This window comes from Echinops telfairi, unplaced genomic scaffold (genome assembly GCF_000313985.2).
Source record: "Echinops telfairi isolate 266 unplaced genomic scaffold, ASM31398v2 ScPeMD7_18;HRSCAF=68, whole genome shotgun sequence".
Lineage (NCBI taxonomy): Eukaryota > Metazoa > Chordata > Mammalia > Afrosoricida > Tenrecidae > Echinops > Echinops telfairi.
Genome location: NW_022103915.1, coordinates 31,987,185 through 32,005,574, shown reverse-complemented (window position 1 = coordinate 32,005,574; position 18,390 = coordinate 31,987,185). Strand labels below are relative to the sequence as shown.

Genomic DNA, 18,390 nt, shown 5'->3' with positions numbered 1-18,390 from the left:
CACTGTATGTCACGCACCTGGCATTGTTTAAGTCATATTAGTTGGGACAAAAAGAACAACCCAGAACTATAGAATAAAGTGGGTCCCAAAGATCAATACAAGTTCTACTCAGTGAATGTGAATTACAGCAAGCTGAAGAAAGAGGGCCCTTATTTCTAAATGAAATATTTTCCACAGCTGTTCATAATAAAGGTGTTCCAGAAGTCATCTGCACAATTTCCCACTTAGCCAGGATATCATTACCCCTAAATCCATGAAATGATGCTGTAGTATCATGTTAGGGTTTACAATGAATAACAAACATCTGAAACTTGACGGTGGGGTGGGGGTGGGATTTTGCTGAAAGAATAGAAAGAGAACCCACAGACAGGGAAAAAAAATTGGCAATGGCATAATGAGCAAGGTACTAATCTCTAACATATATAGAACATTTCGACACCTCAACAAGAGAAGGCAAATAGCCCAAAGGAAAAAATGGGCAGATGACATGGACAAACAGTTCACCAAAGAGGAAATTCAGGAGGCGAATACACATATGAGGAAATGCTCCAGAGGCTTTGAGATACAAATCAAAACAGTGCGTACTGCCTAACCCAGAGAGTGACTGCCAAGTTAAAAAACAAATAGTAACAAATGCTAGAGGGTGCTGGTAGACTGGAACCCTATGCGATTATAAAACAATGCAATCACTGTGTGGAGGTTTACACGGTAGATCATCCATTTTTACCTTCAACAATTCATTCACATTTTATTTCAACTCATGTCATATAATCCCCACTTTCTCCCTTTGTTTTCTGTTTCCATTCTCCCTTCTCTGCGAACTCTCAGACCTTTGTCTTTGGGTAAATACTGCTCCTTTCACCTTCAATGATTGAGGATTCATGCTCAAAGGTGAGTTCAGCTCTGGACCAGAAGGGTAAGGGCCAGACCGCTCTCCAACCTGCTTACCGTCTGTGTAATGTTGTCAATTCCACAGCTTACTCAAGGAGCCTACCCTTTAGGTATGAGATGTTGTCACAGGATGTTGGAATATGTATTTCTCATCTATTATTTCCCAGCATGAACCTGTACTTTTCTTCATGACAACCTGTCTCTTTTGAGCTCTTTTCTTCTTGGAAAGTACCCCATCATAACAATTGCGTATCGGTGAAGAACAGAGCTGGCCCCAGGACCATGTGCACAAACAAAAGGAGAGCCACAACCTTCTGGTCACCCCAGAACAAAAGTACTTTGATCAAGGAACCAAGGAAGCTTCGCCAGAAAGACACCACCAAACCAACCAGGCAGACATTTGCAAGTGAAAGATCTGATAAACCATAACCTGTGAAGCATCAGAACCCCGCCCTAATGCATGCTCATGGCCATTCCTGGGAAATCTGCTACATATTCATAATCCCGTCGATTTGATTCCTGGGGTACACATAAAACTGAAAATCTCATTTGGGGGAGCTTGCTTTGCTGAGCCTAGTCCTGTGTTTTTTCCTTTCTTGATCAAGCAAAGTAAAGCTTTCCCCTTTCACTTTCATCTCTTCTCAGTCTTTGTTTCTGAGTTGTGCCAAGAGAAACCTGGGTTGGTAACAGTCTTGGGGGGTCCCACGAGCCTCTATCGAACCAGTTTGCCTGGTCTCTTTTATGATTTTGCATCCGGAATCTTCTAATGTGATCCCTTTCAAGGCAGGTGGTCACCATAGCCAGGTACTATCTAGTGCTTCTGGTCTCTGCATTATGGAGACTGTGGTTCCTGTGGTCCATTAGTCCATTGGACTAAATGTTTCCAGTATCCTTTGGCTTTCATGATTCTGCCCTCTGGATGAAGAGACACCGATAGTTGCACTTTAGATGGATATTCGTGAGCTTTCCAGAATCCAGTCACTATTAACCAAAGTAGGATGTAGAGCATTGTCTTTGTGAACTGCGCTATCCCAAGTGATGTTGGTGACTCTCGAGGCTATGGTTCTGCTCCCCAGATTCTCATCCCCCCAGCATGTTTGGTTATGGCTAAGAAGTTTTCATAACTTTGTCCCCTGTATGCTCTACCACAGTTATGGATATATATTTTCAGCAACAGTATTTACACATATACTTCTGTCAAATATCTATAGCCATATCCATATTGTGTTAGACAGGGTTCTCTAGAGAAACAAAACTAGAATGCTAATAATTTTATATATGTTTATACAGATAGATAGATATAGGACATAAGAAATAAACAGTTAACTAAATTATAAAGCAGTACAAATGGCTCAGTGCAATTCACTTCCGTGAGACAGTTGTGAGACACTGGCAGTCCTTCAAGTCTTGAGGTCCACTGGGTAGTCCTCTGTAGAGATTCAGGCTATCCGGGCACAGGCAGCAAACAGCAAGGCAGGTCACCAACAGTCAGCCAGATGACAGGGTCTGACAGTCCCCAGCTCAAGAGATGTAAATTCCAATGGTGTGGCAAAGCAAGTCTTGAAGGAACCTCAAATTACAGCGACACAGTCTATGGGTTAGGTGTCCCACAGGTAGTATAGCTTACAAATTGAGGCAAAGAACAAGCAAGGCAGCCACACACTGGTCCGATGATCAAAGGCAAGAGACAAAAAAGGCGAGGCTTGCCAATCCATTTATCTCTCCGTCCTTCAGTTAATCCCAGATGTGTTTATCGGCCAAGTTGGCACAATAACTACCTCACATATCCACATGCATATCTATATCTGTTCATGGATATAAGCTTCCTCTCCCTCCCATACCTGTTCAGTCTGTGTGTCTATCCTAGCATCTACTTGTAGAGCGCTATCACTGCAGTACATATTTGCCTGTGTTGCCTTTAACTCCTGCAAACCTCCCAATGTCTTGCCCTGCTTTTATCAGCTTTTGCCACCTTTCCCCTTCTTGTATGTTGCCTTGCCCTTCACCTAAATTAGCACTGACCTACCCAGGCACTGTGGAATAAATATTGGACTGCTAACTGATAGGGGAGTGGTTAAAACCCACTAGCCATTCTATGCGAGAAAGATGGTGCTATCTGCTCCTGTAAAGATTTTTTAAAGATCATTTTATTGGGGGCTCTTATGGATCTTATAACAATCCATTCATCAATTGTACCAGGCATATTTGTACATGTGTTGCCATATCATTTTCTAAATGCTTACTTTCTATTGAGCCCTTGGAACTGTTGCAGGTTCAAATAAATTACAGCCACTATAATGTCTTGAAATTTAAAAGATTCTTTTATTTGATTATAACCAGAGGTTATAACTGGACTGCAAGAATCTAAAAGCCACTCCTTGGTTGCAGTCCCAAGTGGACATTTCAGTGCATCTTTAAAGGCAAAAACTCATTTACCATTTGTCTAGGATTTAAGCAAGCATGGACAGAAGCAGAAAGCAAAATTAATGCCAATATTCTTTAGAGTTAGTGAATGTTACAGGGTACAGCATTGATGATAACATCCTGGTTAATAAAATTAAAATAGTAATATCCTGGTTACAGCATCAAAAGGAACACTATTATTAATTACAATGTTCTGATCTTGAAAACATAAGAGTACATTCTAAAATCAATCACTAGTGGGATTTTCTGAATGGGAAGGGAAAGGAGGTAGGTTGTTCAGCAGTCAACAAGATGGCCTTACAGTGGCTAGTGCTAGTCTGTCTCAGTATCAGCTCCTTTTTTCCCCTCCCCGCCCCACACCCTTGTGACCCCCTTGATAAATAATAAATTATTATTATTATCTTTATGTCTCACACCAATGGCTGTCTCCCTTCACCCAGGTTTCTGTTATGCATCCCCCCCTGGGTTGGCGTGGTGGTGGTGTTTGTTATGCCCTGATCATTGTGATTGGTTCCCCCTTCTTCCCTTCTCCCAAAGCTTTCCCCTACCCTCCTGGTTTCGCTACTCCCATTTCTATTCCTGAGGGGTCTGTCTGACCTGGATTTCGTGTGTCCTGAGCTCTTATCTGTATAACCTCCAGTCCAGCCAGAATTGAAAGGCAAGACTGGGGTCATGATAGTGGTGGGTGAGGAAGCCTCGAAGAACCAGAGGGATATTGTGTGTTTTATCAGTGCTATGCTGCGCCCTGGTTGACTCATCCCTTCCTTGTGACCCTTCTGTGAGGGGATGTCCTATTGTCTACAGATGGGTTTTGGATCTCCGCTCTGATCCCCGTCCTACATACTTATTGAGAAGACTTTGAGACATAAATCACTTACATGAATTCTCCTGTAATATACAAAGTACCCTTAGTAGGTAGATACTAATATTTTCATTTTATAAATAATGAAAGATAAATGAGGCTTATTAAAATTAAGAAAAATATTCAGTCAGACAATTTGGTGTTTAATATTTCAAAAGATTCCTTAGAGTTTAAAAAGCTTTTTTGAGATAAACTAGTCATTTCTATTCAAAGGCTAATTTCAGATTTGAATTGATTCTGTATGAATAGTAATTATAATTAATAGCTTTTTAATTGCATTTGCTTACAAGTGTTTGCATGTTCTACAAGGGCCTTAGAAGTCTTGGAGTTTGGGGCACCAAAAAATAGAAGCTATCAAAGAAAACTACCCATTTTCTGAGAGTCAGTCTTTTTATACAAGGAACAAAAATGTCCCCCATTCCCACCCCCAGTTATTTGTTTTCACTTAAAAGAAACCTGTTATTTTTCACAGTAGCCTGCAGACATAGGCAGGGCAGGGAGCATGCTTCATAGTTTAGGAAGGGCAGAGAAAACTCAGAAAAAATGTCCCAAATCAGACAGTTAGACACGTCTGCACAGGGCAGCTCTAAGAAAGATCCCTTTGGGGTGGAGGCGCACGAGCTGCGGCAGGTCTGAAAGAGCGCAGGGCTGATTGAGGGCGGCTGCTGGAAGTCTAGCATGACAGCAGGCTTTCCAGGCAGTCAGAACAGCAGGTGGAAAGACAAGGAGGGAGGGAGGGCGGCTAATGGGTTGCAAGTGGTATGAATGTTGTTATCTTATGTTCTTGGAATTTTTAAAATCATGGGAAGCATTCCAGGTAGTCTATTTCTTGCTAATTAAGATTTTAATTGAATTTTAGAGACTTAGGGCTTTGAGACAGTGGGCATAGATGAAACATGGATTCAATTTGAATGCAATCTGGAAAATCATAGGCCTTATAGCATGTCAACATGTCATCTAAGAATTTGGAGGTGTTTTCAGAAAGACAGCAGAGATGACATCACAGTACTTGGAAGCTAAATTAGAGTTCTGAGTTGCAGATGTTGGGTGACTTAAATAGGAAAGGACTGTATTGCTAACCATTAACATACGCACTCAGCTGCTAACGGAAAGGTTGGAGTTGGGGTCCACGCAGAGACACCTTGGAAGATAGATCTGGAAGTCGACTTCCCCAAAAAGTCGATCACTGACAATGAGGTGGAGCACATTCTATTCCAACTCACGGAGTTGTGAGCCAGACTAGCACTAGCCACTGTAAGGCCATCTTGTTGACTGCTGAACGACCTGCCTCCTTCCCCCTCCCATCTGAGAAAATCCCACTAGTGATTGATTTTAGAATGTACTCTTATGTTCTCAAGATCAGACATTATAATTAATAATATTGTTCCCTTCGATGTGGTAACCAGGGCATTACTATTTTAATTTTATTCACCAGGATGTTATCATCAATGCTGTACCCTGTAATGTTCACGAACTCTGAAGAAAAATAACATTAATTTTGCTTTCTGCTTCTGTCCATGCTTGGTTAAGTCCTAGGCAAATGATAAATGAGTTTTTGCCTTTAAAGATGGACTGAAATGTCCACTTGGGACTGCAATCAAGGAGTCTAGTTGCTTTTAGAGTCTTGCAGTCTGGTTATCACCCAATAAAAGACTCTTTTAAATTTCAAGACATTATAGTGGCTGTCATTTAGCTGACCTCACAACATTCCCCATGAGTCGGAATGGATTCAGTGGCAACTGGCTTGATTTTTTTGGTTGCAGAACACAATCGACCAGAAACCCAGTTTCCTTGGAAAAGTGAGAGGCTCCAAGGGAAGTTGAGAAGCAGGAAGCCCGGCCATGGACACAGCACCTATGCCACCATTGACATTGATGCTGGCTACTCACGGTTACTGCCCTGAGTCAATTCTAAACTCTCCGTTGTCTCACTCCGGCAGTATTCGAGGACCAGGTGACATGGCACAATGGTGGAGTCTGGGTCAGGAGGAGGGGTAAGATCTCCCCACTTGGACTTTTTTCATGAGAAGTGGGCCTCCACTCTGGGTTCCACTAACACAACACGATGAAGACAAGAATATAACACATCCTCACTCCCACGTCTATTAGTTCTATAACACCAGCCGGCCAAGCTGTGGCTGGAGGGTCTCAGTCCCCACATGTAATGCAAACTCCATCCTCTGTCCCTTGAGGCGGTTCATGTCAGGAGGTGGGGGTTCTCTGGCCCAGCCACCAAGAGATAATCATCTTGCGACAACGCCCACTTGGCCTGGCCAACCTTCAGCCAGAATTGCCTCTCCAGAATAATAGCCTGTCAGGTCTATAGACCTTATCAAGGACATTTAAACCCTTAAAGAAATTCCATGGTTTATTTGTTTTTGTTTTTTAAAGGGATTATATTTCAGGAATGAGGAGACAAAGCAAATGATTTGGCTGTTAAGGGATTCCATAAACTCAACATGAAAATGAGTCCTTATCTCAAGATAGGGAAGGAGGCTAAACCATCCCTACCCATCGCCCCAGTAAATCAAAGGATCCGATTCCAAAGCCATTTGAAGACTAGATCTCTATTTTGTTTCTTCCCAGGGACCTGGCCCTTTCCTGGGGTCGTGGACGTTTCTGGAGCTGGAGGTGGCCTGAGCTAGACAGCTGGCTGGGCCGGTTTTGCAGCGATGGCTCTGGTTTACTGTAAGTACGAAGACCTTCCCAAGAACATGAAGACCCTGCACCTGGAGTACTTTAAAGAGGCTGGGAACTACCTGCTCAGTCACCCTGAGGTTGGCTCTTGTCTTCGTGTTTTGGTTTAGACAGCAGATTCCTCCCACTGGAGGTCAGGGAAGGGGAGCGGCGATACAGTCTGTGATAAATTGAAATCTTTTGTCCTTTCAAGTTCAAAGAAAAACATGGACTTCAGAGCTGGGAGGTGTCTTATAAGGCACAGGGGTCCCCAGTAGGATGACCACCATCCTGGTTTACCCCAGGCAGAGGTTTCCCGGGGTACAGAGTTTTCAGGGCTGAAACCAAAACTGCGGTCGACCATTGGGAGCCACGCTGGCAGGTTTACCATTGTGAGATCCCCAGGCTTTCCTTCAAGGTAGCTCTGTGCAGATTCGACTTGCTGACCTTTGGTTCTAGGAAAACCAAGGTGATTAGTCACCCTTGTAGCGTTATTGCTTTGTGGTTATATGAACTTGGGGCTATGAGGACAAGTCAGGAAGCATTGCTACAAAATCATAGGCCTCATTACCAAACAAAATGTGCAGTTATTATTTGTCAACATCTCCTCCCAAGTAGGCCTTAACACTGAGGAAGGCAGTTCCCATCTCTCTCACCCTGCCTCACAGAGTTCTGCACTCTTTGATGTAACCTAACATCAAAATGGCAGTTTGGGCACCCTGGAGGGATGCTCTATTGAAATGTTCTCTGAGTTTGGGGAACAAAAAGTAGTCTGAAGGGGCAGACAAGGTGGGTAGGGTAAGGTTTCCCAACGAAATTCTCCTGTGTCAGCTTTTGCTACCCTTAACGAATGAGCAAGTTCATTATTGTGATGGGGAAAAAATTCTTCATTACAATTTCCTTTTCTCACCAATGCAGTTTACAATTTTCTTAAAACTTCTTTATAGTAACCAAAAACGCAAACAAAAACAAAAAAACCAAATTCACTGCCATCAAGTTCATTCTAACCCATGGTGGCCCTAGAGGCGAACTGTCCCTGTGGTTTCCTGAAGTTAAATCTCTATGAGAGCTGTGAGCCTCATTGTCCTCTGGAGGTGAAGCCGGTGGTTTTAAACAGCTGATCTTGTGGTTGACAGCTAATATGCCATCCACGATTGTCTTGTGTCCTCGGAGACAAATCTATCAAGATTACCTTCAGAAGGCATTGCTATGATTGGATCTTGTATTTATTTTTTTTGAAGGCACCATAACAGGACTAAGACAAGAGTACTGTTGAAAGGATTCGTCTATAGCCATCTACTGGTGGCGGAGACGTGTTTAAAGGTGTTCTGTGTGAACCTGTGCATGTTTGAACAGTAACCCTAAGAAAAATACTTTTTGACTTACTCTCATATTCCACAAAGGGGCTCAGCTTGCCTCCTAGCCTCTAGGCTTGCTGTGGAAGTTAAATGATGTAAAAAATTAACAATGCAGCCCACCGCCCACAAACTACTATGTGGGCTTAATAGAGCATTTTTAATTTGGCACATGTCAGCATTGTTGACTCAGTGTTCCAAATAAAGGGGCCCTGTTAGCACTAACCACAGGTCAATGGTTCAAACCCACAAGCTGCTCTGAGAAAGGAGTCGAGGCTGTCTGCTTTCATAACAATGTACAGCCTCAAAACCCCTTTAGAGGGTTGCTATGAGTCAGAATCCACTCCACGGCAGGGGTTTGGGGTATATACCATTTTATCAGTAACTTGAAGTAAATTTTCCATTGTGTGACAATTATGTCAGAATACATTAATCTAGGGGAAGATTGACCCAATAAGCAAGTTGAGTGTGTGCTAATTTATAGTGAACATTGATTTGACACCATTTGTAGCTACCAGTTTCCTGCTTTTCACCACATCAAAATCAGTGATCTCTGACTTCTAATGCTGACTACTCCCCACCACATGACACTGTTCATGGACTCACTCTCCTTCTCTTGCTTCTGTCCCTTTCTCAGGTGAAAGGTCCAGGAATTGGGCTGCTCGGACATTCAAAAGGGGGCGAACTCTGCATCTCCATGGCTTCATTCTTGAAGGGCATCACAGCTGCCACCATAATCAACGGCTCCGTGGTCAATGTAGGGGGGGGAGTTACACTACAAAGATGAGATCTTGCCCCCTGTGGATATCAACTATCATGGGATCAAGGTGGTCAAAGATGGCCTTGTAGACATCATAGATGCCCTCAACAGCCCAACTGAAGGACCTGACCAGAAGAGCGTCATTCCCGTGGAAAGGGCTGAGTGTACCTTCCTGTTCCTTGTTGGTCTGGATGACCACAACTGGAAGAGTGAGTTCTACGCTAACGAGGCATCTCGTTACAGACCCATGGTGTGGAAAAACCCCAGATCATCTGTTACCCAGGGACTGGGCACCATATTGAGCCTCCTTACTTCCCCTTTTGCCCAGCCTCGGTGGGCAGTCCTGTCACCTGGGGAGGGGAGTCCAGGGCTCATGCCATGGCCCAGGTGACACAGAAGCAACTCCAGACTTCCTTCCACAGGCACATAGGTGGTGAAGAGGGGACGAGCCCAGCAAAACTATGATCTTTATTTGATGATGTGGCATTTCTGCTAATATATCCTGAGAGCAACTGTCACAATCAGCATGTATATGTTTACTAACTACTCCTCACATGCACGCTCATAATGCAACTAATTGCGTACCGTGAAAGGAAAGCATATTATATTAAAAAATATATATATATATTATATATATATTTATATATCAGATTTTACCTTCTCCTTTTGTTGTGGGTTCAAATAAATGACAGCCACTATAATGTCTTAAAATTTAAAAGAGTCTTTTATTCAGTTATAACCAGACTGCGAGGATCTAAAAGCAATCCTTGACTGTAGTCCTGAGAGGATATTTCAGTCCATCTTTAAAGGCAAAAACTCACCAATCATTTGTCTAGGACTTAAGCAAGCGTGGACAGAAGCAGAAAACAAAATTAACGTTACTATTCTTTAGAGTTAGTGTTATAGGTACAGCATTAATGATAATATAACACCCTGGTTAATAAAATAGAAATAGTAATATCCTGGTTACCACATCCAAGGGAACAATATTATTAATTACAATGTTCTGATTTTTTAAAAAGTATTTTATTGGGGGTTCGTACAACTCTTATCACAATCCATCCATCCATTGTGTCATGCACATTTGTACATTTATTGCCCTCATCATTCTCAAAACATTTGCTTTCTACTTGAGCCCTTGGTATCAGCTCCTCATTTTTTCTCCTCCCTCCCCGTCCCCGCCATGAACTCTTGATAATTTATAAATCATTATTTTTTCATGTCTTACACTGTCTGACGTCTCCCTTTGTTAGGTAGCTAGCACAGGGACTTGGGCATCTATTACACATGCTCAGAGAATCGAGCTTCCGGCCAGGAAGGGATGGTACACCTAGGTGGGCGTTACACCTGGATTGGCCGATCTAAGCCAGGTGAATTTGATTCTACCAATGGGGTTGACTAGTATTGTCGACCACGCCTCCCAACTGGGCCCCTGAAAAGGCCAGAGGGTTTGCTCTGACTCTCTCTCTTTCCCACCGGCTGCTACACGATGTAGCCCAGCCGGGCTGCAGTCCCAAAACTGTGCCGGACTCTGTCTGGCTTGTGTTCCATTTACTGAAGAACCTGAAACTGCTTCTATTCTCTGTAAACTCACTTGGATCACAAACCAGGCTTCGGTGTGAATTCTTTCTCACAAGGAGCCAAGGACCGAGGTATGTCTCTCCCCTGAGAGATCTGACACCTTCACCCACTTTTCTGTTGTCCATCCTCCAGGGAGGGGCTTATATGTAGATCCTTGTAATCGGTTCCCCTTTCGATCCCACCTTCCCTATATCACCACTCTCACCACTGGTCCTGAGGGTTCATCTGTCCTGGATTCCCTGTGTTGCCAGTTCCTATCTGTACCAGTGTACATCCTCCGGTCTGGCCGGATTTGTAAGGTAGAATTGGGATCATGATAGTGGGTGGGGGGAAGCATTTAAGAACTAGAGGATAGTTGTATGTTTCATAATTGCTATACTGCACCCTGCCTGGCTAATCTTCCCACAACCCTTCTGAAAGGGGATGTCCAGTTGTCTACAGATGGGCTCTGGGTCCCCACTCCACACTCCCCCTCATTCACAATTGTATGCTTTTTTGTTCTTTGATGCCTGATACCTGATCTCTTCGGCACCTTGTGATCACACAGGCTGGTGTGCTTCTTCCATGGGGGCTTTGTTGCTTCTGAGCTAGATGGCCGCTTGTTTACCTTCAAGCCTTTAAGACCCCAGATGCTATATCTTTTGATAGCTGGGCACTATCAGCTTTCTTCACCACATTTGCTTATGCACCTGCTTTGTCTTCAGCAACTGTGTCAGGAATGTGAGCATCATGGAATGCCAGTTTAATAGAACAAAGTGTTCTTGCATTGAGAGAGTACTTGAGTGGAGGCCCAATGTCCATCTGCTACCTTATTACTAAACCTATAAATAAATGCACATAAATCTATTTCCCTATCATCATATATAAATATATTTACATATGTACATGCCTGTATTTAGGTCTATATAAATGCCCTTTGCCTCCTAGTTCTTTCCTCTATTTCCTTTTACTTTCCTCTTGTCCCACTATCATGTTCAGTCCCCAGTATAGTTTCTTCAATTCCTCTTGGTTACATTGCCCTTGATCAATCTCTACAGGGCTTCTTATACCCTCCTCACCACTGATTTTGGATCACCTTTTGTTCCCTTGTCCCTGGGTTTGATAACACCACTTCCTTTCCCCCACCTCCCCCTCTCACATGTCTCCCCAGAATAGTCAGTCCCATTGTTTTCTCCTCCAGATTGTTTATCCAGCCTATCTTATCTAGACAGGCCTAAAATGTTCTGATCTTTAGAACATAAGAGTACATTCTAAAATCAATCACTAGTGGGATTTTCTGAGATGGGAGGGGGAAGGAGGCAGGTCACTCAGCAGTCAACAAGATGGCCTTACAGTGGCTAGTGCTAGTGTGTCTCACTTCAAGAGTAGAAGTTTACATCTTAGCTGCAAATTGATTACAAGGTAGGTGTAAAAGTACTTAAAATGTTCAGATTTTCAGAGCACATACATTTCTGGTTCTTTAATATATTCTTGGATGAATGATGATTCTCCTAGTTCAACTATATTTGAGTTATGCTCCTACTTATACAGATGGGTGGTCCTGGTTTAGTTAAGGAGCCCTGGTGGCACAGCAGCGCAGCACTCAGCCGCTAAGCAGCAGTTGACTTTCACAGCTCCTAGCAGCTCCAGGGGACAAAGTGCTGGCGATCTGCCCCTGTGATGTCCACCGCTCCCTCTTTCACGATGCTATGAGAGTGAACAGAGGCCACTAAAAACCACCACATCATTTAGATGCTTCAAAGATTGGTAAACATTATTTAGGTGAATTACCTAAGGGATGTTAACAGTGATTAATGTAGAAAGAAATGGTGATTTGATAGTTATATCATTTATATAACCGTAGTATAAAAATAGCTCCATAAGTTTACCAAACTTTTCTTAATTGTATTTAAAGCTAAAAATACTTTGATTATAATGCTGTCTCTTTATTAGTAAAGAAATTGCTGATGGATTTTTCCCCCCTGAAACTCCAAAACAACATACTGCTCTTTTTACTTTGTCAGTGTTGTTTGTTTTTCTCCCGATAGCCTCTCTGAGACAGGGGCCACCTCTATTTCATAGATGAGGACGCCGAGTCTCAGAGAAATTGTTTGCACTGTAATACAGAGCTGGGTCTCATTATCCCCAAATCCAGGTTCTTGTCCCTTTACTAAGCTGCTTCCCTTACACCTGTGGGTCTCCTTTCATTTGAGTACAGAGCGCTTTGCTCGGCCTTTTCTGACACTTCTCGATCCACCTGGTAGAATGCACTTCCACATCCTCCTGTCATATGGTTTCAGATGCATCATGAAATTCCCTGAAGCCTATCCTGCTTTCTATAGCAGTGGATCTCAACCTTCCTAATGCCACGACCCTTTAATACAGTTCCTCATGTTGTGGTGACCCCAACCATTGGAAATATGCGTTTTCCAATGGTCTTAGGCGACCCCTGTGAAAGTGTCATTTGACCCCCAAAGGGGTTGCGACCCACAGGTTGAGAACCGCTGCTTCAGTCACAGGGCAAAGGAATGGCTCTTCTTTCCCTATTCCAGCTTTCAGTACTGTGTTAGACAGGGTTCTCTAGAGAGATAAAACCAATTGCTTATAATTTAATAAGTATAAAGATAATTAGATATACAACAAGAAGTGAACTGTTAAATCATATACAGATAAATATATAATACAAGAGATAAACAGTTAAATTATAAAGCACTACAAATGCCTCAATGCAACTCACTCCCGTGAGAGAGTTGTGAGAGACTAGCAGTCCTTCAAGTCTAGTCTGCTGCCAGATCTCCCTCTATTTATAGAGAGAGCTAGGCTATGTCAGCACAGCAGCCAATCACAAGGCAGGTCACCAACCGCCAGCCAGGTCACCAAACGCCAGTCCACAGCTCCAGAGAAGTCTTAAAGGGACCTCAACTTACAGCGACACAGTCCACAGGCTAGGCGTCCCAGAGGTAGTATAGCCTTTAAATTGAGGCACAGAACAAGCAAGGCAGCCGCACACTGGTCCGAATGACAAGAGCAAATGACAAGAAAGGCGAGGCTCACCAAGCCATTTATCTCTCTGCCCTCAGTTAATCCCACTTGTGTTTATCGGCCAGGCTGGCACAATAAACTATCTCAAGTACCATTTCTGGATTGTGTGTATGCATGTGTATTTCAAAAAGATTAAATCTGAAACTATGCATAATCCTTGGCTTATGATGACCATCAGTCCCTAGACACCTAACCTCCTAACCTCTCCCCTTGATGTGACAATGGTTTGCGCCTCCTTTCTGTCCTTTTAAAAAAGTTTTTATTAAATCATCTCCTATAAATCTTAAACCAAGAGTAAATAGACTAATATTAATGTACACGTCTAGAAAACTTACTTCCGTCAAGCTAGCATGTCAGACTTCTCTAGAGATTTGAAGGCTGGTTAGGAGGGGTGAACAGCGAAAGCAGCAAAGATTTGGGGGCCTATTGAACCGCCTCTGTGGCCAGTTCTTCTCTGCCACATGGAATCATGCTGAGTCAAGATCAACTCTGTGCCTCCTCACCTCAAAGATCAAGTCAGATTGTAGAGCCAGCCTCTCAAAAGACACAAAAATGCTACCTTCTTTAAGTTCTTTAGAGCAGATATAAGAAAAGGCAGAAAAGAGATGACTTTAGGAGATTTGCTACCAAGGAAGGAATAAAACTACATACTATTGGGGAGAGATTAAAGAAGAATTCAGAGAGATGAAAGCATTTAGTATGGGTCTTAAAGAACCAATAGAGAGTTTCCCCAAAAGACAGGGAACTAGATCGAAGTGCTATGCCGACCCTGGACATCAAGGACACAGAAACCTAATAAAACAGATACAGATGATAACCCTGGAACCCCGAGCTTCCGAGGAAAGGTTAGAGAAGTGGATTGAAGACCAGCTAGAAAAAGCCGAACTCAAGCAGCAAGAGAGGAGACAGCAAGGTGATGTCGCCTAGCCTGATGTGGCATGGCCACCTTGGACTTTTGTAAGCAAAACACTCCATCCAGATACACCTGTGACTAGTGATGAGAAAGGTGGCATCCTCCCTTGTCCCCCACCTCTTCCTGGTGACCAGAGCATTGCCAGACCTCACCTTCACCCACAGAGAGGCCTTCAACATCCGCCCTGCTTAGCTTTTGCTCCACCTGCAGTCAGAGCTGCAGACTCATGGGTCAGGCACTGGGTCCACCAGGTCCAAGTCCGGAGACGCTTGAATGCCCCTGCACCAGGTGAGTAGAACACGTAGTGCCTAGTCTCTCGCCATGCCATGAACAAGCAGGAACTCCTAGAACCTGCTACCCCCAGCTGCCTTCTGTGCCTAAAAGGCTTCCTTCCCGATCTCAGTTACCACTTGGCTCTGAATGAACGACTTCCAGATGAGGTGTCCCGGCCCTTGACAACCTATAGACTGGCAGGAACTTCACTTAGGACAGTGTCGCCCCCTGCCACTTACTCCACCCCATGAGGTCCTTGGAAGCTTCCTTTGTTCTTTTATCTTTTTACCGCCCCCTTTTATCCTTTAAATTATTTTCGTTGTCCATATCCCCCGCTTCCTCTCGATGTACCAGAACTCAGAAGCACGATACTCAAAACCATAGCTTAATTGAGGGAAAAAATGCAAATGGATACATAGAATGAGGTTTAGAAAGGCGCCCAACATAGAGTTGCCATGCCTCCCCCCCCCCCCAAAAAAAAAAAAAGGGATGTGCTACCCTCTCATGTACTGGGTGTTTTTCACCCACCAGGAAGTCCGTGAGACATCCAGGCCCAGAGCTGGTTTTGGAGGTCTCTACGTAATGCGAACTCCAGTCCCTCTCCTCCGAGATAGGCGGAGATCACCTGGTGATCATGAGGCCTAGTGAGTCTTCTCTCCAGGGTCACCTCAGTGCCTCACCGTAGCTGCTGAGTGTGGTCTAGAGTCCTTATGGAAGACACATAAGTCACAAGGTTGTTAGTCTTTTCTTTTCAGAGATTGTCTCAGGAATATATGTGCATGGTCTACATATAAGCACACACACACACACACACACACACACACACACACCGAGGGACGCCAACAACAGAAACTGTAGGGGAAGGGGAACAGTGGTCAGTGTAAGCTATGAAAATAATAATTTATAATTTACCAAGGGGCCATGAGGGTGGGAGGGAGGAGGGAGGGAAAAAAAGAGGAGCGGAGACCAAGGACTCACATAGAAAGTAGACGTTTAAGCTTTGCGCAGTGGCAATATCGTAGCCAATGAGGTGTACCCGAGGCGCGATTATTGCTAATTGAAAACTTTTCCCAATACCCCGCCATGACGACTTGAAATATAGTCGGCATTGGCAATTTTTGATGGTCTCCACGGAGAAGAAGAAAAAAAAAAGAAAGTAGATGTTGAGAAAATAATGATGACAACATATGCACAAATATGCTTGATGCAATTGATGTCTGATTGTTATAAGAGCTGTAAGAGCCCCCAATACAAGGAACTTAAAAAAAAAGATGGAGTTGATGATGGAAGGATCTTGGGACATGGAAATAGGCTCAAACTCAGTGAAAAGAGTCAAATGTGTTCAAGTGCAGGAAGGTCATGGTGGAGTAGAGTGTATCTATAGACAAAAACCATTTACCTCTGAGTTGATTCCAACTCATGGTGACCCCATGTGGGCCTGATGCAGCCTTGGGTGCTGGAGAAACCGCGTGGAGACCCCTGCCAGCACTGAGATGCGTACCCCGCCACTGGATCCAAAGGCTTTCTACTCACTGGCCTGTGATCATCCTGCAGTCAGCGTCATTGAGTGTGTTTTGTGAGATTGAGGAGGACTTTGTAGATCGGTGTCAGACATATGGGCTAATGTCGGACTTATGCGCTTGGACTGGACTGTGTGGGATTCTTTCTGAATGTACACTTACGCTTTATATAAAACTCTCTCTTATAAAGTATGAGTGTCTATGCATTTTGTTTCTCTAGTCTACCCAGACTAACACACAGCCTTAAATGCATTTAATTGTTGTTGTTAGGCGCTGTCAGGTCGGTTCTGATATCTAGCGATCTGTGGGGGGAAGTTAGATCCTTGCTGCCAGACTGCTGTCTCATCCCACCACAGGGGTGGGCCTGCTCCCTGCTGCTGGGGACAATGGACAGGCTCCTGTGGGCGGAGTTCGCATCCTACTGATAATGGTCTCTATCAGTTGGGCCAGGGACAGGCCAAACTGGCTGTCCCTCCTCTTCCTATTGCATGTATGCCCCTAGACCACCCCCTCATTACTGTGTAACCTATAGTGCAGCCCCATCCTGTGACGTATGTCTCTACCTGTAATTAGTGGGCTGGCATGCCCCCAAAAGGTATATAGGGGTGAGTCAGCAATATAGGGCTCTCGGACTCGGACCTCTCTGACTCTCTTTACCCCCTCTCCTCTCAAGTCCCCTCTCCCTTGTTCCCTTGCCCTCCTTCCCTTCCCCCTCTCTCCACGTGGACCACCAAGCTGGGTTGAGGTGAGCAATGCCACTATGTAATGTGTCTGACTGCATTATTGTAATATCTCTCATGCTCTCGATGACTTTAATATAATACTTATATATCTCAACCGTACAATTGTACTTACTGAACTAGTAGTGAGTTCTATTAGCGGTGGGGGCTGACCCCCCACCTCCTCCCCCGTGCCATTTTTAACTTAATACTACAGTAATCCCATGTATATGCGTAATTCCTCTTCAGATCTCACATAACACGTGCAATGATGCTGAATGCAGGAAGATGACAGGCCAGTGGGCAGAAATTCTATGGGTTCAGTGGCAGTGGAAGAATCTCAGTGCTGGCAAAGGTCTCCATGTGGCTCTTCCTGCTCCAGGGCACGGACTCTATCAGCATAGCACCATGAGTCTTGTCATCAGGAATGTCGAAGCAGAGAGTATGCGTATCCCACCTCCAGGGAGGAAGACAGGAGTTCCCAGAATCCTCAGGAGAAGGCCATGCCCACACCAAGGCCTCATTGGCTATGACCTGATTGACAGCCTAGACTCCACCCCTTTGGTCAAGTTGACAGGAGATTATGTAACTGCCACAGCATAACAGACCAAAACACCACCTGATCCTGCGCCATCTTCACAATTGTTCCTAATGTTTGGGACCATTACTGCAGCCACTGTGTCAATACATCTTGTCTAAGCTCTTCTGCTTAAAAAAAAAATCATTTTATTGGGGGCTTGTACAACTCTTATCACAATCCATCCATCCATCCATTGTGTCAAGCACATTTGTACATTGGTTGCCATCATCATTTCAAAACATTTTCTTTCTACTTGAGCCCTTGGTGTTGGCTCCTCATTTTCCCCCTCCCTCTCTCACCCTCCCTAACGAACCCTTGATAACTTATAAATTTTTTTTTTTTCATGTCTTACACTGTCTGATGCCTCCCTTCACCCGCATTTCTGCTGTCCATCCCCCGGGGAGTGGGTTATATGCAGATCATTGTGATCAGTTCCCCCTTCCTCCCCCACTTTCCCTTTACCCTCCTGGTATCGCTACTCTCATTATTGGTCTTGAGGGGTTTATCTGTCCTGGATTTCCTGTGTTTCTAGCTTGTATCTGTACCAGTATACATGCTCTGGTCTAGCCAGATTTGTAAGGTAGAATTGGGATCATGATAGTAGGGGTGAGGGGGGGAAGGAAGCATTTAGGAACTAGAGGAAAGTTGTATGTTTCATCGTTGCTACACTGCACCCTGACTAGTTCCCCTCCGCCCCACAACCCTTCTGTAAGGGGATGTCCAGTTGCCTACAGATGGGTCTTGGGTCCCCAATCTGCACTCCCCTTCATTCACAATGATTTGATTTTTTGTTTTGATGCCTGATCCCTGATCCCT

At 44.1% G+C, this 18,390-nt stretch overlaps 1 protein-coding gene and 1 non-coding gene across 2 annotated transcripts; both read left to right on the top strand.

Moving 5' to 3' along the window:
- Positions 1-881: 881 nt before the first annotated feature.
- Positions 882-9,432, top strand: LOC101650194 (acyl-coenzyme A thioesterase 1). The gene is given in 5 exon segments (XM_013003668.2): positions 882-891; positions 6,763-6,953; positions 8,845-8,967; positions 8,969-9,197; positions 9,200-9,432. Coding segments are annotated over 5 exon segments (786 nt in total).
- Positions 9,433-15,751: 6,319 nt separating this feature from the next.
- LOC115868797 lies at positions 15,752-15,892 on the top strand. The gene has a single exon (XR_004045776.1). It is a non-coding gene; the product is annotated as a U4 spliceosomal RNA (small nuclear RNA).
- Positions 15,893-18,390: the final 2,498 nt, after the last annotated feature.